The sequence below is a fragment of the Danio rerio genome, chromosome 7 (genome assembly GCF_052040795.2).
Source record: "Danio rerio strain M-AB ecotype USA chromosome 7, GRCz13ab, whole genome shotgun sequence".
Taxonomy (NCBI): domain Eukaryota; kingdom Metazoa; phylum Chordata; class Actinopteri; order Cypriniformes; family Danionidae; genus Danio; species Danio rerio.
In genome coordinates this window covers 69869068-69896538 of record NC_141027.1, presented here as the reverse complement: position 1 = coordinate 69896538, position 27471 = coordinate 69869068, and the positions used below count along the sequence as shown (strand labels likewise).

Genomic DNA, 27471 nt, shown 5'->3' with positions numbered 1-27471 from the left:
TGCAGACAGTTTCACATGCTCTTCAGACCCATAGAGAGGTGCATTCTGGGGACTTAGAAAGTTTGTCTGGCCCAGGTTTCTAAATATCCTAAAATGTCCGGAATTGTTTGCTTTCACTTTCTAAAGCGCGTATGCGTATTTTTGAATTACTCTTTTATTAAACACTACTGGTTTCACAGCTAACAGTACACGCATAGCCGCAATACCAAGTAAATAATAGATTCCTTAATATAAACAACTCAGAAAAACTTTACTATATACTTGGAGAGGAATGACATCTAAACTGGCTGCAAAATATAGTTAAAAGTCAGAATTATTAGCCACTCTGTTAATTTTTTTTCTCCAATTTCTGTTTAACGGAAAGAATATTTTTTCAACATATTTCCAAACATAATAGTTTCAATAACTCATTTCTAATAACTGATTTATTTTATCTTTGCCATGATGACAGTAAATAATATTTTAATAGATATTTTCAAGACCCTTATATACAGCTTAAAGTGACATATTTAAAGGCTTAACTAGGTTAATAAGGTTAACTAAGTAGGTTATGGTAATTAGGGAAGTCATTGTATAAAGATGGTTTGTTCTGAAGACAGTCGAAAAAATTAAAGAATTAAATTAAAATTAAAAATCTAGCTTAAAGGGGCTAATCATTTTGACCTTGAAATGGTTCATAAAAATTAAAAATTACTTTTTTTATAGCCAAAATAAAACCAATAAGACTTTCTCTAGAAAAAAATAATATCAGACATACTGTGAAAATGTCCTTGCTCTGTTAAAGATCATTTCGGAAATATTAAAAAAGGAAAAAAAACAAAAACAAAGGGGGGCTAATAATACTGACTTCAACTATGTACACCATTTGTAATGGTTAGTTTTGCCTGTAATGATGTTTGCCTTATTTTTAAAACTCTACTCGTTTTAACCTTTAAAATCATAATTTTTAGAGATATATCTGTTATTATTAACTTAAGATATTGTTGTTTTTATTAACTTCTCTTTCATTTATTTCTCATTTGCTGATTATTTTATTAATTTGATGATGTTAATATATTATATAGGCTATTTTATATACATATCTAAAATGCTTTGCCATTCAAACTTAAAAGAGAGAAGCAGATTTGACCTGTCAGTGTGTGCACATGGCTCCTCCTTTTTTTACTTTATTTATTTATTTTTTTTACTTTAACACATTGAAAAGTAACTGTATCAGATTAAATACAATTATTAATAAAAATGAAATTATGTTTTGCTTATCACATATATAACTATTTATGTAATGTGGGTAAATGGTGTGTTTCAATCCTGCTACCACCGCAAGTATATTTCAAACCTGTCGGTAGCACGTCTGTACAACCAAAATGGCCAACTCATAGAGACATATGGATTATAAGTCTAATCCAAATCTTTTGAAAAGACTATAGCTTTACTTGATCAATAGATTTAATTTATTCCTATATTCAAATGTAAACTTTAATCAATGCACACTCATTGAGCACTTTAAATATGCTTAACTTGGGAGCTCATTTGTAAGTGCTTGATTCATTAGCGCAAACCTAATTAGTTCAATACTCCATTGACTTTCCAAGGATGGACACCAACAATTGTTTGTTGATTAATGGAGTACTTGTGAGTCTGAAATCAGTGTGATGCATTTATTTGATTTATTTGTCAGTTATTTGGGACTTTCAAAATAATCAGCTGCACATCAAACAAATATAATTTTAATATAATTATTCATAGTAATGGAATCAACTCATAATCAAGGAATTGTAAAATTGGAATAAGAAATGGTACCTCATTTCTACTGATATAATTCAGTATGGGAAAACACTGACCAGGGGCCTCATGTACGAAGACTTGCGTGGAAATCTTACTAAAACATTGCGTACGCACAAAGCTGTAAATGTGCATATGCAGAAAAAAATTCAGATGTATGAAACACTGCGTACGACGAATCTCATGCATATTCTTTTGTACATCCGAATGAACGTGAAACTGAGCGCAACATGCACGAGCGCAAAACCCCTCCCTGCCTCCTCCCCCGTATGAATATGCTAATGACTATGCTAATGGCAAAACCCAACGAAAAAGCAATGGCAAAAGCAAGCAAAAAGAGAAACTTTGAACAGAATGTGTATTGGAGGTGCTGCTTTCGGAGGTAGACCGGAGAAAAGCGGTGTTATTTGCAAGTTTGTTCTCCGGAATTAACAACAAAAGAAAAAAATAGAGTGGGAGAGTTTAGCTGATGCGGTTAACACAGTTGGGTCTGAACATCGCACTGAGTGCATTAAAAAAAAAAAAAGAAATAGTGTGGTTTATATCTGAAAAATGTTGCAGGACCCTTAATAGTCTCAGTGGCGCAACTCGTAAGATGCATGTGATCATGAATTGACACGTTCGAGCATGAACTCGGCTCGAATCCAGCGTCTGATGAACTCTTTCTTCTTTTTTCCCCTCTACATATCAGATTTTGCCAACAATTTATCACAAGAAAGACAAGTAGGAATCATTAATAAGTTCATATCAATAAGCATCATATTTTATTTGCACATTTATTGAATGGAGATGTTTCTGATTCACACATGCAAATTCATCTTCAGTTAGTGTCTTTATAGCAATGTGCGTGCGGTAGATCGCTCAGATTACATTGGGAAAACAGGCGATTGCTGCAAATTGTGCTTTAATGTTTAGCTGGTCAACTGTATGGTATGAAAACCTTATATACCTGCTAGATGAACCCGTCTCATACAGCTGCCATTACACGGCTTAGACACTTTGTAGAGTGCAATTTAACACAACTGCCTCTAGGAGTCGCCAACGGAAATAAAACAGACACGCACAAAAAATGTGCGTACGTCAGCCAGAAAGCTGCCGTGAAGCTGCGCACATTCCCACGTTCAGTTCATTGTTAGTAAATCCAAACGTGAGCGATTCTGAGCGTGAAACCTGGCGTACGCAAAGTTTTTGTGCGTACGCAGCGTTGATACATGAGGCCCCAGGGGTCTCATTTATTATTTTGTGTAGAAACCTTCCTAAAAGTCAATGTACAGCAGAAAAAATTATTAATTTAGTAAGGATCATATGATGATTTCAAGTGGTTGAATTAAGTCAACATTTTTTCTAACAGATGGGCACATTCTTCTGTCAAGTTTGCTTTATATAGATAACAACTTTTGCATAGGATGTGGTATACACACATTTCCACACCTGTTTTGTGCATATGCCATGTTTATAAATGAAAGACTACCATTTCCACTACCAACAGTACCCTTGCTTTTGATCTTGCAATCAACATCACTTTATAGCAAGAGTGTATGTTAAAAGTAGTGATCTGTGTTATTTACACATGAAGAAGAATGCTGTGCTATAGGCCGTTCACCTGTGGTGTCTTTTGCACTCAAAAAAGTTTATTTCAAAAGTAGATATAGAGAGAGGAAGCAGTGTGCCTTGTGTTTTTAGACATAAAAGATATACATACAGCAGAAGCTGTCTTGCTTCTTGGTAAGTGGCTGTTTGTCACAAGAAAGACGTCAAGCTTTGTTTGAGCTCAGGTTGATTCATTGAGACGTGATCATTATATTATTACAGTTCTGGTATTGCCTGTACATTTAAAAATGGCACTTCCTGTGTTCCTTTGGTCGAATACGCAAGTGATGATTCTCTTTAAACCAATCAGCATTCTGCAGTGAGTCTAGCTCCATTCTTTAGGTGTTGTAGAATTCAGTGTCTGACAGTGGAAAAATAATTGCATACTCAATCTTCTGTGCTGTATTATACCAGACTGTACCACTCAATGCCAAAATGCCATTTAATTTCACGCCTTACTTTTCAACCAGCTTCATATTGTTGTTTACATGATTTGTTCTGTTTTTTTTTTGGCAGAACAAAGTCGAAGGGATGACCTTGAGGCCTTGGGTCACATGTTCATGTATTTCCTGCGGGGAAGTCTCCCTTGGCAGGGTCTAAAAGTATGTTACACCAGCCCGTTAACATTGTTAAAACCGTTTTTTGTTCTTGAAAATGACACATTGTTGCTTTGTGCTTTGCAGGCTGACACACTGAAAGAACGCTATCAGAAGATTGGGGACACGAAGCGAAACACTCCCATTGAAGTTCTCTGTGAGAACTTTCCTGGTGAGAACCCCTTTAAAAAACATAACATTATTACTTTAGGCCTGGACACACCAAGCCAATGCCAAACAGCTAGTGTTAATGAAAGCTAACTGTGTTGTCGCCTCGTGTTGACTCGAGCCTGGTCCCGTCTGGACTAAAAAGCTGCCCGTGAACACATCAAACAGACGGAAGCCGAATCAAGAGCACAAGTTCTATGCCTGCGTGAGATGACGTGTAGTAATCTGTTACTGAACTTCTAACGCACACTTGCAAAGCATAAACAAAGCAACGTTTAGTACTAGGGGTGTAACGATTTATCGTTGTACGATTTATTGCGATGCAAAAAATGTCACAATATGCATCGTGGCGTTATGACGATTTCATTACGATATGACGTCCGTTTTCTCTTATTAGCTGAGCTGTTTGCACGTGAGCTACGTTCCACCTGCTGTCGCACGTGAGTTCAGATTGCAGCAGCAGTAATGTTAGCAGACCAAGATGAGTGGAGTTGAAATAGAGGATGGCCCATCCTCTCAAAATCAGACGTCTGGCAACATTTCGGTTGTACAGTCATTGCTTTAGACTCGTCCGCTTTTGACACGCATACTGGGTCAAACATCCTAAGTTTTAAAGTCTTCACAGTGATTTACATACTTTGCACAGCAACAGAGATGCCTCCTAATGGTGTTGAAAGAGTCACATACTGTATTTATAAGGTACAATTCACCCTAAAATATCATTCTGCCTTCATATAATGTTCCCGCCGCAAAATCACACATGACGTGAGCTGACCGAGAGCTGTTACTACAGAGGGCGGACTTTGATAGAGGCGCGCGTATGGCAAGCCGTTTTAGCATTTAAACCTTTGTTCTGACTATCCATAAATATATTTAGAGATATCTCTAATTATATTTTGACTAGTCATAATTATAATTCGACTAGTCAGAATGACAATTAGAGATATCTGCAATTACAACTGTACTAGTACGAAATCAGATTGGAGATATCTGCAAATATATTATGACTAGTCATATTCCTCCATTGACTTCCATTGAAAAATATTTGCAGATATCTCTAAATGAGTTGACTAGTCACAATTGTAATTAGAGATATCTCTAAATGAATTTAATTAAATATGAATTAAATACCTGGAAATGTGGATTTTTTTTGCACACACAAAAAACGCAAGTGACCAAGCAAAGCCTTAAGCTCTTACTGTTAAATTCAATTGAATAGAAAGCTTTTTTTTTTTTTTTTTTTGCACCTTTACTTAAAGTGTTCCTTAATTTTGTCTCTGTCATTTCAATAATATTTTTAAGAAGTTTTTTAATTGTTTTATTTTCCAGAGACAGGCCTGTTTAATTTATTTTCTTAAAGAAGGTTCAGTTTAACAAGTTGAAACAAAAGAAATACATAAAAAATAGTTTACTTGGTAAAATTTGCATTTCAGGTAAATTTTCAATTTTTATTCCAAATATCGTGATACATATCGAATCGTGAACATTATATCGTGATACACATCGTATCGTGAGCTGAGTGTATCGTTACACCCCTATTTAGTACCATTATCACAGTACTTGTCACTCACCACTAAGGAATTCGCTCTGAAAATTTAATCTGTATCGTTTGCAAATAATTGGGGAATGTAGAGAATTTTTCAGCTAGCCTGTTTGTGTTTCTTCTTGACTTGAATTGTTTATATACTACGTCACACTCGCGGTCTGATTCGTCACTGAATAACCAGTTAGGGTGCTTTCTTCAGCTGACACCAATTCTACACAATGAATTCTGTCATTATAATGTTGTTCTCATTTGTGTTTTCAGAGGAGATGGCCACCTATCTGCGCTACGTCCGGCGGTTGGATTTCTTTGAGAAGCCAGATTACGATTACTTGCGGAACTTATTTACGGAGTTGTTTGACCGAAAAGGATACGCCTTCGATTACTCTTATGATTGGGTTGGCAGACAGATTGTGAGTCAACAGGCATCTTTATGAAGAATTTCAGCATTCCACTGTAGTGTTGTTACGGCACCAAGATTTAAGTAAAAAGAGAAGCAAAACAAAATATGCATGGTTGGAAAAGTACCAATTTTAGTACTATATACTTTATTTTATTGAGGATTAGCAGGCCCAGATGGAATCTGTGAATTTTTTTTTGCAATTTCTCTGAAACATTTTGTTAAAAATCTACGGAATGACTTAAAACAAAGCATAAAATAAAATAAAAAAACTTTTACTTTTTATTTATGGTTCACAATGCTAATCCAAGTAGATCCACATAAACAAACAAAGCAAGTCTCAAGATAGTAAATATTACTTTACAAACTGTATTGTAATCAGCTGATTAATATGATAAATCATATTAGCTTTTGTATGTTAGTTAATAGTACAACTAAAATTAAGATAAAAATCAAATTCAAATGTATTTACACACATTTACATGAGTAAATAAATACTCAATACACTTTTTTACAAGAGTGTTATGTCGCGTTTGAGAGTCAATTTTATATCCTTAAAGGTTTTTAATATTTTAGGATAGTTCATTTGATGTTGTTTTCTCTTCTTGCTGCCATTATCATCAAATATTGGTTGTACTCCCCCATTCATTGTGCTCTCCTATTCAAGTTTACTGAACTATGACTGCTTTCGCTACTGAGAAACCCGGATATAAATAGTTTAAAATCTTAGTATGGGCCTAGAAATGAGTAGGTTATAACCTCAGTACTGCAGAAATCCTCTTATGCTGTAATCACACCAGATGCAGCATGCATGAATTAGGATGCTTTCACACCTGTCTTATTTAGTTTGTTTGAATCGCATTAGAGATTGTTTTCCCTCTGGGTATGGTTAATTTGGGCATTTGGGAATGTATCATTCGCACTCGAATGCGTACCAAAAGCGTACCAAAAATCGTACCAAGACCTCCTTGAAGAGGTGGTCTCAGTACACTTTCAAACAAAGCCTGGAGTGGTTGTTTGTGGTGAGAACAAGATCTGAACTAAAGCAAACCCAACCGCAAAAAGTTCTGTGCCTATTTGGACTAATCACGCTGCATTAGTCCGATGTGCTGTGCATTATGGGATGTGGAGGAAAAATATTTGTTGACAACGCTTTACCAACAGAGATAGAGAGGGAAAAACATTACCTGATGTAATATTTCTGGAAGATGACCATGTCGCAGCGTAGCTGAATTAATTCACGCCTCCTCCTGAAGTGACTTGCGATGCACCTTCGCCGTTTGCAGTGCATTAAAACATTGTTTTCCAGCCGCAACTGCACTTCATTCTCGAAATGTATAGCTTGTTTAAAGTAATGTATACAAACTATATAGTATACTATAAGCAGCGATACAATCAGCCAGCGCAGTTGTAGCTCCATTGTAAAAAGCTGCATTTTGTGTTTGCCGGTTTGTTTACTTGCTAGAGTTCCATTGGCATTTTCCTCCACGTGAATTCTGACCAATCGATAAGCAGTTCAAGAAATACGTTCAATAACATCTGGCCAATGAGGGATGGGGATTTAGTCACATGATTGCATTTGGGTTGTTTTTAACTGGTTCTTTGTGAAAAGGGCCCAAAAACGGCAGAAAAATGCTACAATGTATCATTTGTTGCCCGTGGTCTGGACCAAATGAACCGAACCACAGATGTGAAAACACCCTTATTCAAGTTATTCACTCATAAATAGATGCATGAACATTTTGAGTTTACTCGCTTTATTTCTGCATCAAATTCACTTTACAATAGACGTAGATTCGCGTCATGGGCTGGGCCCAGTGACTCTAGTATGTTGCTAAATGGCTAACATGGATTTTATTGAGAGAATAGCTTTGTATATGTGCTTTAGGAATGCTGAAAAAAGAGCGTAGATTTGTTTGGTGCCGTGTCACTGAGTCCCCTAGAACTTTTTAGAGGTGCACCCAACTTTGTGAGTTCATCAAATCCTCCAGAATCTTTTAACTGGATGATGGAGGCTTTCAGCAGAGCCCAGTTTGATGAGCTGTTGTCCGGTGTCGGCAAGAGGACAACAACAGGCGCTATGTCATAATTGGACTCTAAAAGAGAAAGCTCCTGATCACGGCTTGAATGTCTGCTGAAGTTCAGATTTTCCACCTCGAGTGATTCGCACATTAGGCACGTCAAACGAGCACAATGCTCAATTGCCTCACATTTGCACGAATCACGTCATTCATGCCGCCTCATTCGCACAAAACGCGCTGCAGGATGTCAATTCACATTTTTGCATTGACTTAACATGTAAATCACTCGTGTTTGATCTGGTATGACACTCCATTACTCTTACCACATTTCTAAAACTTGCTTATCGACTTGGTACCAAACAGCGGATAATGCAAATATGTTTCCTCCTCTGGTAGGATCTAATTGGTCTTTGGCCTTGTGAATTGATGTGTTTATTTTGTTGTGCTTTTCTCAGCCCACACCTGTTGGGACGGTTCATGTGGACTCGGGGGCATCTGCCATCACACGCGAGAGCCACGCACACCGGGACAGACCCTCTCAGCACCAACCCTTGAGGAATCAGGTAATCTTCTGCTCTTCATAAACCAATTCTGATTTTCGTCTTTATTATGGAAAGAAATCGATGTTCACATTTAATAGTTCATTAGTTAGAGGTGCACAATATTTCTCCTGAACTAAATGGGTGAATCTCACAAAACAAGGCTGGGTTATTTCATCTCAAGAAAGAAAAAAAATATGTTTATGATGTTATTATTAGGTCCAAGCGATTTAGTTTGTGATTTATTTATTTATTTTTGGCGTTCTTAACACTGTATTGCTAACTAATAAAACAGTTTTTAGTAAGATCACAAAAGTTATCTTGATTGTAAAATATTGATTCATTTATTTTATTTTATTTTATTATTTAGAAAATAAATATATTTAATCAGTAAAACCACTTTAAAGTATCTGGATTGCAAAATATTTATTCAATTGTTTTTTTCAATTTTATTTATTTATTTGTTTATTTAATTATTCTGTAGGGCCACATTAAATCATCTGCATTGCAAAATATTGACAATTTTTTATTTAATTCGTTATTTAATTAATTTATTTGTTTATTTATTTATGAAATTAATACCATTATTCAGTAAGACCACAATAAATTATCTGCATTGCAAAATATTCATAACATTTATTTTATTTATTTATTTATTTAATAAATTAATACATTTATTCAGTAAGACCACATTAATTTATCTGCATTGAAAAATATTTATTTATTTATCTATTTATTTATTTATTTAGAAAATTAATACAATTTTTCAGAAAGACCACAATTAATGAACTGCGTTGCAAAATATTGATTCATTTTATTTATTGATTTATTTGTTTATTTAGGAAATGAATGCATTTATTCAGAAAGACCACATTAAATGATCTGCATTGCGAAATATTGATAATTTGTATTTTTTTATTTAGGAAATTATCACATTTATTCAGTAAGACCACATTAATTTATCTGCATTGCAAAATGTTGATTTATTTTATTTATTTATTTAGGAAATTAATACATTTATTCAGTAAGACCACATTAATTTATTTGCATTGCAAAATATTGATTAATTATTTTATTTTATTTATTTGGGAAATGAATACATTTATTTAGTAAGACCACGTTAATTTATCTGCATTGCAAAATATTGATTAAATTTTTTATTTTATTTATGTATTTATTTTTGAGTAAATTAATACATTTACTCAAGACCACATCAAATCATCTGCATTGAAAAATATTGACAATTTTTTATTAACTTTTTATTAATTTATTTATTTATTAGTTTGTTTGTTTGTTTAGGAAATGAATACATTTATTTAGAAAGACCACATTAATTTATCTGCATTGCAAAATATTGATTAGTTTTTATTTATTTATTTAGGAAAGTATATCATTTATTCAGTAAGACCACATTAAATTATTCAAAAGTGGCAGCTATCTATTTGAACCTGTTTTTAAAAGATTTCTGGAAATAAAAAACATCACAATTGAGGCAAAATAGTAGTCACAACAAACTATATTTATAGTTTTAAGTGGTTAGTTTTTATGTAAACTATAAAACCAAACACCTACCCTGTTCAGACAGTAATCCACACATATGGACTTTTCCACATTCAAGCATCTGTCATGGGCTTAAAAAAGCTTGCCCTTCTCAGCAGACTTGTTCAACAAACAACTAAAAGTTTGAGTTTCATTCATGAAAATAAAATTTAAAAATTCACCAAAAGTATTCACCTAAAATTTACCAATAGTATCTAATTTCCTTGCCATCAGTAACAGGGATTTAGATTTTAAGGATCTCCTGTTCGTGCTAAGTAAAAAAGGTAATTCTTTATTTTGAAATGCTGTAAAAGTAAAAGTCTTTAAATATAAAAATACTCCGCTAATGTACAGATATTAAAAAAATGTGTAGAAATTAAGTAAAAATCCACCACTGTCTATAATTGGAGATGCACCAATTGCTATTTTCTTGGCCAATTCTGCTTTCCTTAGTATCTAGTAAAATATTATGTACTGTCATCATGCCAAAAATAAAAGAAAATGGTTATTAGAAATGAGTTATTAAAACTATTATGTTTAGCAATGTTTTAAAAAAATGTCTGTTCCCTTAAACAGAAATCAGGGAAAAACAATAAAAATAACTCTGACTTCAACTGTATATTGTAGGAAAAATGTATTAACTGTGATTTGGATTGTTATTCAAATTGTAAAAGAAAATGTGCTTGTTTGACATGGAAAAAAAATCACAATACAGACCGAAATATGGAAACTTTCTTCTGATTTTGGAGTGAAATAACAGCCTTGACTTATTTTGGTGAGATCTGCTCAAGCGTTAGAGCTGGTGGAGGTGGAGCTGATTGTACAGGGTTTCTGCAATAGTACATGAAGCTTTAAAGAAAGTCATTAGACCTGCCCACTCAGCAACTGGCTTGCTAACAGCATGCACTGCTTTAGCATATCATGGCTCTGAGTGCATGCTGGAAATAGAAGTTGTTGAAATTACTTTTTTCTTTAAATGTGTATATTTGCCACCGGAGACTTTTTATACTGATTAATTTGCCAGTTTCTGCAAAGTGCTTGTTCTGCCTCTCTCTTATGTTTGCAAGAGCAAATCCGCTTTGCACATCTCACAAAATAGCCCTGCGTTAAACTCATCTGCTCAAGCTAATTTTTGATTTTGACTCATTTAAAAAAATTCACAGAAAGTTGATTTGATTTTTGGGGTGGATTTAAATTTGTTCTTATTTGAAGTGTATAGGGTCAAAGGACAATTAATACAATGATATTTATGGTTTGCATTGGCAGGGTGAGATAATGATGACTGAACTGAGATAGTTTTTTGACTGAACTTGTATTTTAAAGTGCCCTTATTATTATTATTATTATTATTATTATTATTATTATTATTATTATTATCATTATTATTATTATTAAAATCAACAATTTGTTAATACGTTAATACCAAATGCCAAAGACAATGAGATCTACATACAAGAAACAAACTAAAGAAACCTCTATGAATTGTCCAACCAACTGAACCACATTGTTTTTACCCGCTGTGGAATTGGTCGCTCCAGGAAGTTTTTAATATTTGGAGAAGATTCTCTCACATTCTCCCTTTGTAAAAGCACTTTAACTAGCATGTTCTATTAGATTTTGTTGACTTCAATTTTGAGGAATTTATTTTATTCAGTAAAAGATATTTTTAACAATGTTAGAGGACGATGACAACCAAACATGCATTTCCGTTATGAGAACTCATAACAATAAAAAAATGAAGTGCGCTGCGCTTTTTATGTCGCTAGGCAACCACAAAATCAGCTCTGTATTGTGCTCAAGTGTTTCTGCTGTAATAATTGTATTATTGTATAATATTGTGATAGTCATGATTTGTGAAGTCATACTGCTCTAGATGAATGGAAACATCCACCACTAGTCTCTTCTCCATCTTTAAAAGTCTACATAGTCATTTTGACAACACAAACACTGCTGTCACCTCAAAAGAAACCCCGCCTCTCCTTTCATTTGATTGGAGAACGAAAATGACGTGACTGACGTAGCTTGCTTTTTCCGCTTGTTGACTTTTTTTTAACTGCAGGCACACAGAGCGCAATAGCTAAAAAAAACAAGGCACAGAAGGTGGTTAAATTGTGAGGCTCACATGATGCATAAGCAGAATGTGAAATGCTCGTAACCATCCGTAAACCATTTAAAAAAGGTGTTTCTCAACGTAAAAAGCACGCTTATTTTGTTCAATGCCCTAATTCTAGAGTTTACCTAATCAAAAATGAACTGTAAAACTTAATAATCTATTTCTGGACTTTTTCTCATGATGTAAATAGCATAGAAGCTGGTTTGGCATTGAAGCACAATTGAAATCAAAACTCACCATATGATTTTGTTAGCTCGCATTGCTATTTTGGGCGTGGCTAATATACTCAACCATACCCCTCTGACTGCCAGTTTTGACAACAAACAGAAATAGTGAGCAGGAGGTGTTTGTTTTCCAATCTTTCTGAATAAAATGCCTACTTTACTACATCCAATCAGCTCACAGCAGAAAAAACAAGCCATGCCCACTTTCTCATTTAATATTTCGTTTCTCTAGGAATTGCGTCACATTACGAAAAAAAAAGGTTGATGTTTCCTGTTCATGCGTACTTTACATGCAAACAAACCAAATACACATTTGCGTTTTCGTAAAACTGAACAAAAATTCTATTACGTATGCCAAAGGCAGTATTTGACGCTGTTACCTTGCTAGTAAACAGAGGAAATGTATAAAAAAATGATGGAACAAAATGAACAACCACATACTCCACCGTGTTTGTTTTTTTTTTTTTTTTGCACTTGCCTTTAATCTACACCTCCCTAAACATGTACTATGCACATTTGACATCATCATTTAGAAAGAGTCTTCTTTTTTGGGTGTTTACAAGGACAGCGGGTGGTTGTCATTCTAAATCTTGCTCTTTAAAATCAGTTTTCAGATCTTTAATTTTTTTCATTTTCAGTGACAAAAACAAACAGTAGATGGGTAGAACATTGTCACATAAACAGCCCCTGAGAGAAAGTTCCTGATGTTGACCTGTTTATTAAGAGGAGATGAAACTTCTTTAATTCTCTGTGATATATGTGACCTCATAATAGGGAACACCTGAAGCAAATCAGGCCCTTTAAAATCGTATAATAGGGGCACTTTAAGATGTCTCGTTGTCATTTTGTTTAGTGTGGTTTCTTATGAGTCTATTAAATTAAGAATGTAGGTCTGTTAGGGTTCTTGGGAGAGAGGAGAAGTGCAGCTATATTTAGAAATCCCTGGTTGAAAGACGCAGGGTCCGGTAAACTGCCTCATCATCAGTTTGGTGGAGGTTCTGGTGTTTAGTGAGTGTTTAGAGGGCACAGAAACACTAATAGGGCCACATCAAGACCTATTCAGAAAAGCAGACATTTTCACTACAAAAGACTTTAAGTTAAAATTGTACATTTCTAGATTTGAAGATGTTTTGAATTTAAGCCGAATTAGATTTTTTTTCTTTCATGAACTCACTGCACCACTTTTATAGACATTAGTTTTTTTTACATGTTTGCTCAATTTACCTGGTTTTTGATTGATTGCAGGCAGCAATGTAAAATTGATGAAATATTTAAGTCAAGATCCAAAAGTTATTTTTTAAACAAGTGATAATCGGTAGAATGACCAAATAAGTTTTGTCAGTGATTTTCTGTTTTAGTTTAATTAGTTAATAAAAATAGGGTGATTACTTTTACGTTTTTCACATGTTGATGAGACATGTCTGGAAACAGTATACATTTAATTAACCTTTGTTTGGGTGTGTTCTGTATATATTTTAACATTTTAAAATGCGTATTAGGTTGCTCTGTCAATATCCAATAGTTTTTTTTTTTTTATTAAAAATGAAATGCATTTTGTGCGTTTAGCTCAGTTGTACTATAGACTGAATTCACGCGGCCGCCATTTTCAAAATCGAAATTGAGGCTGCGGTGGGAAGAAACCCGGAAGTATCATTGGGAGTTACATGGGAATGTTGTGTAACAGCGAAGATAAAGTGACACAAGTTTATCATTTCTCCGCCTTCTGGGTGACCCGAAGGTCCGTTCTGAATGAATGGTGAATGTAAAAAGGGATATCAGAGCTCATTTTCAGCTAAGTTTAGGAAAATGGCACTAGTTAGCCAACGTTTTCTTTCCCAAACACGCGTTTTAGATGACATTCATCAAACTCGAGTTAATAAACTGATTCTTTCACTATATTAGACTTGTCATGATACTGAATTAAAAGAAAGGCAGGCAATTTCGCGCTAACATTTAAGGCAATGTTGATGGCTTTCTTGAAACAGCGCTGATTTGCCATTGTGTTCACGTGTTCAACAGAAATGCTTGTGATTGGTCGTGAAGGTCATCAGTTCACCCTCCGCTGTATACTGAGCACAAACACAGACGAGCCGAGTAATCTGCTTGATGACTCAACTGATCTTGACGGCTGCTTCGCGCTCCAGTCCGTGTATCTGTGCTTGCACTGGGTGAAGAGCGGTAAACTGAGCGCAAACCAAACACGGATACACGGAGACTGAAGCGCGAAGCCGTGAAGATTAGTCGAGTCATCCGCGCTCAGCGGCGCTTCTATGTTAGCGGGAAATAGCCGGGTTTAAAACTTCAGTACCAGGACAACACTATTACAGACAACACGAGGGTGTGTTGCAGAGGACTGCAGTGGTTTATCACTCACCGGGTATCACTCACATAGGCTGAAGCAGGAAAGCGTCCTCACGGTGTTTAACTAGTGCCATGAGCTGAAGCCTAGGAGGACACTTAAGCGTATCACTGAGATTGTAATCTTGTTTGATGCTAAATTGCTTTTAATTGTTTAAAATAAACTTACTGAATGATATTAAAGTGATGGTTACACCATTTCTGCATTTTGAAATCTCTGCAACAGCTGGAGGTTTATGATACACAGCATGTTACTGCAATGTTTACAGTGCTGAACCTATACTTCCGGGTTTCTTCTCACCGCAGCCTCGCTTTGATACTTTAAAATGGCGGCCGCGTGAAATAAGCGTATACGTTTTGTGTCCTTGTGTTTCTTGATTTTTGATAACCTCATCTCGTCTAGTTAAACAGAAGACTTATCAGACTAAATTAGTTTGTAATGTGTCGCTGTAGGTAGTTTTCTTAATACTTGAATTCATGCTGTAGGTGTTTAGTATTGGATGTCTGATTTACCACAAGTAGTTTCCACCTGGCGTTCCACAAGCTGGGAGAAATTTTTCTCTTCCGTTTGCTGTTTTAATGTTTGTCTCTGTTTGTTTTGGGGTGTTTGCTTCTTGGTTTGATTGGACGATTGGTCCACAGTCACGAATGCCATTTCCTGGCTTTGACTGGCTCTTTTTTTTTTTTGTTTCTTCTTGGTTTCCATTCCTGCATTGTTGCTGCATGCCACCTGGCCTCACTGCGCCTGCCCGCCCGCTCTTGCTCACTCACCACACCTTTCCCTGTCCTGCGCCTCCTCCCGCACCTCCTCCATCCGAGCAGACGGCCATCTCCGACCGCAGAGGAGCATGGGAGGTGCAGCCCAACCGCCAGACAAACTCCTCCTACCTGACCTCGCACCTGGCAGCGGACAGGCACGGGGGCTCAGTGCAGGTACTGCTTCACCCCTTGCTCCTCCTCATGTCTACGGCCATCTGCAACAGCACACTCACTCCACCTGCTCTCAAACCACTACGGGTTCTCTATTCTTCTATACTTGTTCTCGTAGTAATGCTGTGTTTCATTCAAATGTTACCGCATTTCCACCTAGGCAGTTTGAGTTCTGGTTCTAAGAGTAGTTCCAAATGGTTGTCGAAAATCACCGGCTCTAAACCAGGAAAACTAGCACTAAAAACTGCTGGGCTTGAAGTAAAGTCTGATTTATGCTTCTGTGTTGACAGGCATTTATACTTCTGCCTTCTTTTTTTTCGCTCTTAGGGTTGGGAATTGAATGGAATTGTGGAATACTTAGATTAAGAATCGGATACTTGCTATAAAATAAAAATTTTATTGATTCCTGTATGTGCGTACGTTTTTATTTTTTCGCTTGACATTCTGCCAAGAACTTTCACGCTGGTAAGCCCCTTGAATTAGCTATAATCTAGAGATTAGATGGTCCACAAAAAGATTACATGTGGGAAAACGATGACCAAGCTAAATGTAATCATGGAATTAAACTAATATGTTGCAAACAGCGCGTCATGCCCAATATGACAGCATATGCTTCACAAACTTCGAATTAAAAGAATGCACCGTGTTAGATTCATTGTGCATTCTGGGTGCAACCAATAAGTGTTGTGCTTTTTATCTTAACGTTTTTTTGAGCAAGCAGCTAAACAATTTGGCTCTAGTTTTTGTTCATACCTTGAAGCTAAACAGCGCTTTCACTCTTCCTCATTCATATACAGCGAGACGCTCTGCTGAAGCACGCAGGAAAGACAGATTTACACTCAGTCATTCATAATCTTAGCTTTTGTATTATAGTTGAAAAAACTTATGAAGTAGAATGTTCTTTTTTTTTTACGGTCCGATATGTTTTCTTTTATCTTTTTTTCTCAAAATTCGCCTGCCATTTTCCAGATCTTATAAATTTGCTTCAAACTGAAAACTATGCAGCAGTGTAACGTTTCAAGCCACGCGGCTCTTCATCAGACAGTCTGATGAAGAGCCATGTGGCTCGAAATGTTACACGCTTTGTGTCAGCTTTTTTAATTTAATAAATTTGTATTTTTGGAGCTTTGGTGTTGCTGCCTTTGATGAATATCACCTTTTGCGTTTTTTGGCTGAGCACCCAGTTGGGAGGGATGTGCGTGCTTTTGTACAGTTTTTCATTTTTTTAAGATTTATTTAGGCTAATGCAGGAAAAAAAAACTATTGTCATTGTAACGGAATGTGTGTGTTTATTCAACTATTAATATTATACTAATTTAGAGAGACCTTATGTGATTGACTGCTAGCATAACGATGTGGATGATTTAGCTAGTCAGTCGAAAACTTTTCATTTTTCTTTCTGCAGGTAATGCACTTTTGAAAGATTCTTAGCCAGATTGCTTGCATTCCTGCTCGTACAAGAAACCAACTTGTTGCGTTTGTTGCAACAGGCATTGTCGCTGTCCACTTGGGAAATGCAACTCATTTGGTTCTCTCCGCCACTCCGCAAACTTACAAGCTTTGTGTGCGTGCAAGTCTGTGTCGTGAGCTATGTGTGTCAAAGTCCCTTTAAGGCAAGTCATTTCTCGGGCAGTATGCTCAGGCATTCTGTCTGAATGGGATGACATTAATTTCTCCAAAACTGCTTGCCAAGCTTACAATTGAATATTCACATTAGAATTCACCAATGAAATTAAACAACAACTGTGTCTTAAGTTTTCACCCATGTCTGGTCCAAGCCCATCCCCCAGAGAATAATCATTCTATAGCGATTGGTGATTGGCTCCTGTACTAGGAGTCGGGCTTTGTTCATCATATTGTGATTGATGATTGGCTCCTGTACTAGTAGGCGGGGCTTCATTTGCCATATTGACCATTACACTTTTCCTTGTTCAAAAACATACGACCGACTTGTCTTGTGTATTCTATAGTCTTTGTGTGTGCGCACACAGCCAAGAACTGTGAAAGCTTTTATACTTGACGTGCTCGCCGTTGTACTATCGAGTGAAAACACAAGCATTACTCATGTGAGATTGCCAACTGTGCAGACGAATATCAAATATCACAAATTAGAAAAGGTTGGTCAGTTAAATTATGCAACTGTAAGTAATGTTTATTCAGCAATAATAATCCAGTATCGATAGCAGAACCGTTAACATCCGAGATTATCGATATCGATTATCAATAGGTCTTTTATAAACTAGCACCGATACTGATAAAGTACCGAGTTTCAGTACCCATCCCTAATGGTATATGTAATTTCTGTATGGTCAAAGTGATAAATTATATTTATGCATTGGTTATTTATCTAAATTTGATCAATCAAATGGGGCCTTAGTAGCCCCTTTCACACAGTGATACCGGTAAATATCCGGAAAATCTACAGAACGACTTTACCGGTAAATTAAAAAAAGCGCTATTCACACAGGCGAGGACGTTACGGAATTTTTCTGGAAATTAACATTCACACATCCATTCCAAAATACTGTTAAATTCTGACATCATTAACCAGAGATGTCCTCTAAACGGCTGGGCTTGTATTTGTAAACATTTGATCACATTACAAACTCTGTGGATGGATAAATATTGTGAACAACTTCGATGAAAATATAGAGGAACACTTTTGCATGTCGAGATGTACATGATATGTGTGTGTGCTGGTGCTTACGGGCTGCTTCAGGGGCACACGTGACGCGTCACATAAGTGCAGGAAGCTGAGCTTGAAGGTAAACAAACAACGACTTACCATAAGCATATTATCGATAATTATTTACACATTTGGAATTAAGAAGGAACATATAAACGTTATCTGACTAATATCTAGCTGCTAAATGTGTCTGGAAAAATATTCAAAGGCTTTTATTCTCATAAACCGAGCGGACGTGAATGCGTCTGACTGTTCTGATTGGCTAAAGTAGACGTCTCACGTCAGCATGTTCTAAACGTGCACGCTTTTTCCGGCAATCTTCCTTCTGCGTTCACACAGCGCAAATTACCAGTAATGTTACAACATCTTTATCCGGCAAATAGCCGGTAATTGTGCGGAAAGGTCTGTATATGTGAAAGGGGCTACTATCTTTGTCTCCACCTCCTCAGTAGTTGCTGTACTGCTATTGGCTGGAGCAGCCCAAATGCGAACCCAGAGCTGAAAATATTTTGTAATGGCAGTTGAGATGAGAGGAAAATGGCAACAGCCAATCACAGTCATTAACTGAAATGGCAACAAAATTACAAAACAACTACTATCAAAGTCCAATTTAGATTATTCATCTTTGCCATTTTTTCCTTCATTGTTATAGGACAGTAGCTAGTGAGAGTGGCTTCAAAAACTCGACTTATTCACTGTATGTCATCCTATTGTCCAAGCTGAAGAGTGTCATCAAGTGACATTCTGCTGGAATTTGTCAAGTAGGAGGTTGGAAATGGGGTATTTTCATATTCTATCACTTTTCCATGTGGGTGGAAATACATTCCAACTTTCCGAATTGAATGAAACACAGCATAAGATGTGACTCAGAGGCTATTAGGGAAATGTTATAACCTCTGTTGTTAACTCGGTACAGCTAACATTTGGACCTATTGTCAGTTATACAGTGCATACTGTGTGTGTGTGTGTGTGTGTGTGATGGTGAAATAAATTACGATGCAACTATGTGATTGAAATGATATGATTCATCATTTTGCACTGGCTGCATGCTTTACTTTAATTCAGTAGGTGCCTCAGGAGCGACTCAAATGCTGATGAAAGTCTTTGAGTATGAAATTCATATATAAATATCAAATATTATATTAGATGACAGAATAGTCTGTGATTTTTAAGGATGTGAATATTTTGAGGCCACTTGTCTAAAAGTGGACAGTGGTTCTTAAACTTTGACCCATGTTGTTCAACACAATATAATGTATACAACACCCCCCCCCCCCCCCCCCTTATCCATTTAAAGAAACACTCCACTTTTTTTAAAAAACTCCCTAGTTAAAAGTTCAAGTTTTACAATTGTTTAATCTATTCAGTTCTCCAGGTCTGGCAGGAGAACTTTAAGCTTAGCTTAGCATAAGTGATTGAATCAGATTAGACCATTAGCATCTTGCTCAAAAATGTCCAAAGAGTTTTGATGAGTTTGCCATTTAAAGCTTGACTCTTCTGTAGTTACTTTGTGTACTAATGCAATAAACAAGGCCTGATATTATGTAGTGCTGTTACCTAGCTGGGGACTAATTTCTGGGTCTGCATAATATGATTTTGTCTAAAGGTACGGCAGCAGCATTTCTTGATTATTACACCAAAATGAAAACAATTTATTGAGTTAAACATTCGAGTTTTACAATTGTTTAATCCATTCAGTTCTCCAGGTCTCACAGAAGAACTTTAAGCTTAGCTTAGCATAAGTCATTGAATCAGATTAGACCATTAGCATCTCGCTCAAAATGACCAAAGAGTTTTGATGAGTTTGCTATTTAAAGCTTGACTCTTCTGTAGTTACTTTGTGTACTAATGCAATGAAAAGGCCTGATGTTATGTAGTGCTGTTACCTAGCTGGGGACTATTTTCTGGGTCTGCATAATATGATTCTGTCTGATGGTACGGCAGCAGCATTTCTTGATTATTACATCAAAATGAGAACACTTCAATGAGTTAAACATTCAAGTTTTACAATTGTTTGATCCATTTGATTCTCCAGGTCTGGCAGGAGAACTTTTAGCTTAGCTTAGCATAAGTCATTGAATCGGATTAAACCATTAGTATCTCGCTAAAAAAAAATGACCAAAGATTTTTGATGAGTTTGCTATTTAAAGCTTGACCTATCTGTAGTTACTTTGTGGAGTTTCTGGAGGGCCACAGCTCTGCAGAGAGTATTTCCAGCCCTGCTTCAACACGCCTTTATGTAGGTATCAACCAAGCCTAAAGCACTCAATTAGTTTGATCAGGTGTGTTTACTTAGGGGTTGGAACTAAAATGTGCAGATCTACAGCCCTGCAGGAACTATGTTTGACACCTGTGCTTCAAATTCTACTTTTTTTTTTTTGAGCCTGATGCTAATGGTCTAGCCCTTATCCCTAAAAAATGGGGTTTTCTGTTAAAGAAAAGTATAAGGTTGCTTGCTATGAGAACTTGCAGCATAACAAAAATGGATAAAAAAAGTAAAAAGCAACAGAGTTGTTAAATTCCAGTAGTTCCTTACATAAACACACAGTCTGAACTGTGTAATTTAAGTGACATTGCTCTGAAGCCACACAATAATTGTTTTATTTTCTTGCACAGGTGGTGAGCTCAACTAATGGTGAACTGAATGCAGATGACCCGCTGGCGGCCCACTCGAACGCACCAATCACAGCGCAGGCAGAGGTGGAGGTGGTGGATGAGGCCAAGTATGTGCACATCAATTGTCACAGGTTTCTGTTGTCTTTGCCTTGTGTCTGATTGACACAAGATGTCCAGTACCACTCTGGGTCTTTACATGATTTCCCTCCTATCCTTACTGGTCCATTCCTATCTGCTCACCTGTAGTGCTCTGTGTGGTGAAGGTGTAGGATGGCACATTATATTAGGTGAAAGAATAATATTTATTTATTTATTTATGTTATTCATATTCACATTCTCTCATTTGGCACTCTGTCATTTTTATTTTTATATTTAAAGGGTATTTTTTGCTCATTTTTTTATTACTATGCTTTTTTTTATCCTTTATTGATATAATTCAAGGCTGAATTTTGAATTTTGGATCTTTGGTTCTTAATCTTTTTGACTTATGTTATTCAACACAATATAAACTATACAACACCCCTCCTCTTATCCATTTAAGGGAACACTTCAATTTATTTTTTATTTTTATTTTTTATATAAAATCCTGAGAGTTAAACATTCAAGTTTTAAGGCCAGTGAGTTTGCCTGTTAAAATTCAGACACCCTTGTTAGTTTCCTTTTCTCTTCAAGTACCTGATGTGCATTTGAGTTTCAGTCACACAAAACACATCCTGTCGGATATCGTTCTAAACACTTACTCTTGTAGTTCTTTGATACTTTAAAAAGCCCTCTGTCTTTGATTTATTGATGCACAAGCTTGAAAGTGCTGCAGACAGCAGCGTTTTTATCAATTAATAGACGGACAAAACACACAAGGTCGCCATGGATATTATTACGCATTATTAATGCCCACCAGAGGTTTTTCTTCTGATCTCTCTGATCTTTTCTTTTAGATATTTCCTCCTTTTCTTGAATGCAACAACCTGTAGACTGCTTTTTCCATTACATATCAATGTTTAAAGGTGCACTTACAGTAAATTTAGTTTCCAAAGCAACTTACAATTGAGGAGGCATTCAGCGATTCAACAAGAAGGCATTACACACAAGAAGTGCTAATTATACAGAGGAACTGTTAGTGCTCAGATAAATAAGGGCTAGTGTTAGGATGTTAGTTTTTTTTTTAAGAGAGAGTAATGCTTCTACAGGTGGTTTGTCAAGCCCACTCACCTTTGTGAAGCACACTTCACAAATGCAGTGTATTGACCGTTTTATTTAGAGATATGGGGTGATTGTAAACTTAAACTACTTAAATATAATTGTCTGAATAGTAGAAATGCTGAATTAAGATCTTGTGGGTGAATCGAGATTGCAATCTTTTTTTTCGATTGATCGTGCAGCTTTAATTTGTATACAAAAGAAAAAAAAAACAAGAATAAAAATAACAAACATTTTGCTTATCAATACCACAATTTTATTTTTATTTTTTTTACAAAAATTGCAATAGTAACATAATTACTATGGAATTTTATTTACATTTTGAAGCATTTAATTTTTTTAAATATTTTATTTGTTTTATTATTATAAAATATATTTAAAATATATTTTAAGGGGGATTTCACCTTTTTATTGTGAAAGGATTGTGGAGATTATAGACAGGAAAGTGTAAGGAGGTGAAGAATCTGCAAATGATTTCGAACTCTGGTCGCAGTGAACACTGTAGAGCTGTGTCAACACACTAAGCACTAGGCAATTGACGCCATCAACATTTCGTTTTCTATGTGAATATAGTTTAAAATGAATATATACACTCACCGGCCACTTTATTAGGTACACCTAGTACTTGGTTGGACCCCCTTTTGCCTTCAGAACTACCTTAATCCTTTGTGGCATAGATTCAACAAAGTACTGGAAATATTCCTCAAAGATTTTGGTCCATATTGACATGATAGCATCATGCAGTTGCTGCAGATTTGTCGGCTGCACATCCATGATGCAAATCTCCTGTTCCACCACATCCCAAAGGTGCACTATTGGTCTATTGGATTGAGATCTGGTGACTGTGGAAGCCATTTGAGTACAGTGAACGCATTGTCATGTTCAAGACACCAGTATGAGATGATTCACACTATATGACATGACTTGTTATCCTGCTGGAAGTAGTCATCAGAAGATCTGTTCTTAGCTGACAGGAGTGGCACCTGGTGTGATCTTCTGTTGCTGTAGCCCATCCGCCTCAAGGTTGGACATGTTGTACATTCAGAGATGCTCTTCCTTAGACCTCAGTTGTAACAAGTTATTGGAGTATTTGGCTATTTGAGTTACTGTTGCCATTCTATTAGCTTGAACCAGTCTGGCCATTTTCCTCTGCCCTCTGCTATCAAGAAGGCATTTCCACCCACAGAACTGCCGCTCACTGGATATTTCCTCTTTTTCGGACCATTCTCTGTAATTCCTAGAAATGGTTGTGTGTGAAAACCCCAGTAGATTAGCATTTTCTGAAATACTCAGACCAGTCTGTCTGGCACAAACAACAATGCCACTTTCAAAGTCTCTTAAATCCCCTTTATTCACCATTCTGATGCTCAGTTTGAACTGCAGCAGATTGTCTCGCCCATGTCTACATGCCTAAATGGGTTGAGTTGCTGCCATGTGATTGGCTGATCAGAAATATGCGTTAACAAGCAATTGGAGAGGTGTACCTAATAAAGTGGCCAATGAGTGTAGTTTCACTACCAACACTTTTTAATTGGTTTATTGGGTTAGAAAACATATTCATATATAAACAAATTTGATTGTCAGAATGCCAAAAGCAGGGCGGCCAGAGAAAATGACACTCGCCGACGGCAGTGTAAACGAATGTTTATAATATAGTCATACCAAATGATTGACAAACTCATTGATCAAACTGAAGCTTGTGTGCTAATAGACAGTGGGCTGGGGAGCTGAGGACTACACTTATCCAATCCACTTTTACTTTCCCCTTTATTCTACCATTCATTTTATTTTTATTTATTTGAAAGAAAAATGGCCATCTGTTTAGCAATTTTATCAAACACAAAGACCTAAAATGCTTATTTTATTAGTTGAAAGGCGAGCAGATGTTCTCCACTTCCCTCCTCCTCCTCCTCTCTCCCTGTCTCTTTCTCTTCGTTTGTGTGTCTTCCCGTTGGTCTTTTGTCGCCGTCATTAGGTTTGTCTCATCGTCTCACCTCTGTGTAATAATCTCTGTCTTTTCTCTTTTCACACTCTTCTGTAGCTGCGTGAAAATGCTCAACCTGTGGTGAGTCCCTCTCTCCAGTCCACATCAAACCCAAGGGGAGTGGACCAGCCTAGACTGTGGCCATATAGATCGCGCTTTACACTAAAATCCGCTAACACAGTTTTAGGCTAATGCTGTTCATTTTCTGTGAGATTCAACAGGAAGAGGGAGATCTGTTCGCTCAAATTCTGAAATTCACTCAGGGTGTGCTTACACGACAATAGTGTACTCAAAACTGAAACGTTTTGCTTTGTTACGTATAGTCGACAGCATTATCAAAACAACAAGTTTTTTTTTTTTTTTTTAAAGGAACCTTTTGCGCACATTCTCATATGTGACCCTGGATCACAAAACCATTCTGAAGTTGCACAGGTATATATTTGGCAATTGACAAAACTACATTGTTGCACATTAAAGTACACACTAGGTACAGTTGCCTCGAACCGGGCCAAAGCACGCTTGTCCCCCCTCCCGTCTCCCCCGATGGCCCGCACTCAAACCTCGATCGAGCCTGGGCACGCTTAAGTCATTGATGCTGCGCTATTCACTGAGAAGCGCTGTCACTCAGAAGCACAGTGGAGATTTCTCTGGTCATATCGTTTTAGTCGGTTTGATATGCAGTGACATGCAGTCAAATATTTCGCCAAACAGTCCTTAGGGATGCGGTGACACGCAGTCAGATATTTCGCCGAACAGATTCGCCACTTTTGGCGCTCATAAACGATCATAAAGCCCTCGTGCTGCAAGAATAAGGAGGTCTGCTGAAAGTGCGCAGCTGTGGTGCAGTGAGGGGTTTGCGTATTTAATAATCTACGACAGTTTGCGTTCACTGAACAGTAAGAATGATTAATAAATCCATATGAAACAGTCCCTTAAAAGTCACGTCTCGCTTTCAGTTTCGGGCCCAAGTAAACCACGCTCAGACCCACCTCATCCAACCGGGCCAGGGCCGGCCAAGTGAACCGTGCTTGAGCCCGATTCAGCGCACTCACACTTCTCAAACGATCCGGGAAACGGGCCTGGGCACGGTCAAAATTAGAATTTTTCCTTTAAGCCAATAATCATTCAAATATTAAAGGGGACCTATTATGCAAAAATCACTTTTATAAGGAGTTTAAACACAGTTGTGTGGCAGCGGTGTGTGAATATCTCCAGCTTCTAATGGTAGCAAATTATTAATTTTATTTTTTATAATCACATTTCATAAAAACTGTCTGCCGAAACACTTTGACTGGCATTCTCCCTTTGTACGTGTCATCAGTGGGGAAAAGCCCCGCCAATTAGTGACTCTCTCTCCCCCTTTAGCATCAGGGTTTTAAATCTGCCACTATGCTGACACACAGGCAATTGTAGCTCCGCCTTCTTTTGAAAAGAGCACAATCTAATTTGAATTTAAAGCGACAGTCACCAAAATGGGATATTTTGGATCAACGCCTTAAAAGGGGAGGTTCAAACTGTTATAAAACATTATTTGTGGGGTATTTTGAGCTTTCATTTTACATATACACTCTAAGGCCCCGTTTACACTAGTGCGTTTTAGTTTTAAAACGGCGTTGTAGAATGAAAACGATCCGTGTCCACACTCGCGTTTTACCCAGCGTTTCTAAACAGCTCTCCGTCCACACCAAAACGCTGAAAACGCACATCACGTGACCACACACACACACTCGGGCAAGCGCTCCAGCATTTCTACCCAGATGAGAGCTCTGCTTGTAGGACTGCTCATCAAGCATCTCCCGCTGGATCTAATCTCACTATATTTGCTAAACGTGATATTTCATTCATGTTGTTGTCTTTATCTAATGACATAGGCCAATTCCCTGACTTTGGTCATTGGAATCTGTTAAGTTACTTGTTCACGGGTAACATGTTTTGGTTAAGCGCAAAGATAAGTTAATGATTAATCCAGGTACATTGACTGATCGCTTGCCTTTATTTCCTACAATGTATAAACTTATTGTATGTTATACTTTTATAATTATCGATTATTAAAACTGATATTCAGCAAAAGAGAGGGTGCGTTTCGTATTTTCACTGAAATTGAAAGGAGGCAGTTGTTATAGGATCCGTTTTGTTATAAATATCCACACAGTGAAGATGACGCTCATATATGCAGCACGACGCCTCAACATTTCTGCTGTCTGTTAAGTTGCTAATATTAAAAAGAAAATAGGCAGTTCCTTAAATCATGTTTACATTTTATTGTTGAGAAAGTGAAACAACGTAGCCAAGGTGATGTGAATGAAGTTATAAAGTACACTGTTCCCTTTGAAGATTTACCCGTGTCCTCGGTATGTTTTCCATATCAAACTGAGAAGGGGGAGACTGCAGCCTTGATCAAACTTGCGAAGTCTTAACTTACAAGAAGAGGATGCGAGACTGAACTGTGTGTGGGCTACTTAATATTGAGGAAAAGCCCCAATCAGATAGGCGAACGTTTGCAGCCCCGCCTCCGTTTTCAGATGTCTCTGTCTTTCCTCATCCACACTGAGACGGAGCAGCAGCGTTTTAGAATGAAAACGGCCTCTCCAGTGTTTTCAAAAAGCTCCGTTTTCGGCGCCCGAGAACTCCGGAGTAGTGTGGACGGATGGCGTAACCGTAGCAAAACTTATGCGTTTTCAAACTAAAACGCACTAGTGTAAACGGGGCCTAAGTCCATCAGAGACTTGTTGTAGGTCTTGTGGAAAGGGGCATAACAGGTCCCTTTTAAGTAAAAGCTGGCTCACACACTGGGATTTTTTATAATCCTGAATGATTGTAGCATGTTAGACTGAAAGAACATGGCTCTCATGTCACAGTGTAAGATCTCAGCTGTCATGAAGTCAAACTGAACAACAATGAAGACGCGACAAACACAAACACTGCCCCTGGAGATTAATGTCATCCACGTGTGACACTTCCTCTATCCTGCGTTCTGAAATGATTCCTCACAGCAAACGTAAACAATCTGTAGCGGTCAAACCCACAATCAAAGACCACAGATTTTAGTCTAGGATTTCAGGAATCTTTTAGGATTTCCCAAATTTGTCTCGTGGCTGAAATCTCACTGTGAGCAGGGCTTAAGAATCATCTTTCATTCAGTTTTCAACTGTGCATATATAAAAACACAATTTTCTAGTAAAGTG

At 36.9% G+C, this 27471-nt stretch overlaps 1 protein-coding gene and 1 long non-coding RNA gene across 6 annotated transcripts in view; one reads left to right on the top strand and one right to left on the bottom strand.

The window, feature by feature from the left end:
* The window catches only part of csnk1g1 (casein kinase 1, gamma 1), a 112694-nt gene that overhangs the window by 75966 nt on the left and 9257 nt on the right, over window positions 1–27471 (top strand). Inside the window, exons 7-13 of one of the 5 annotated variants that reach the window (XM_087259261.1) lie at window positions 3889–3974; window positions 4056–4140; window positions 5944–6092; window positions 8556–8663; window positions 15696–15806; window positions 21106–21212; window positions 24344–24367. In XM_087259261.1, coding sequence (XP_087115387.1) covers window positions 3889–3974; window positions 4056–4140; window positions 5944–6092; window positions 8556–8663; window positions 15696–15806; window positions 21106–21212; window positions 24344–24367 — 670 coding nt within the window. 5 annotated transcript variants of the gene reach the window in all.
* LOC147843264 (uncharacterized) lies at window positions 523–8820 on the bottom strand. The gene is made up of 3 exons (XR_015496438.1): window positions 5683–8820; window positions 2994–4417; window positions 523–1836 (listed from the first exon to the last, which is right to left on the bottom strand). It is a non-coding gene; the product is annotated as an uncharacterized LOC147843264 (long non-coding RNA).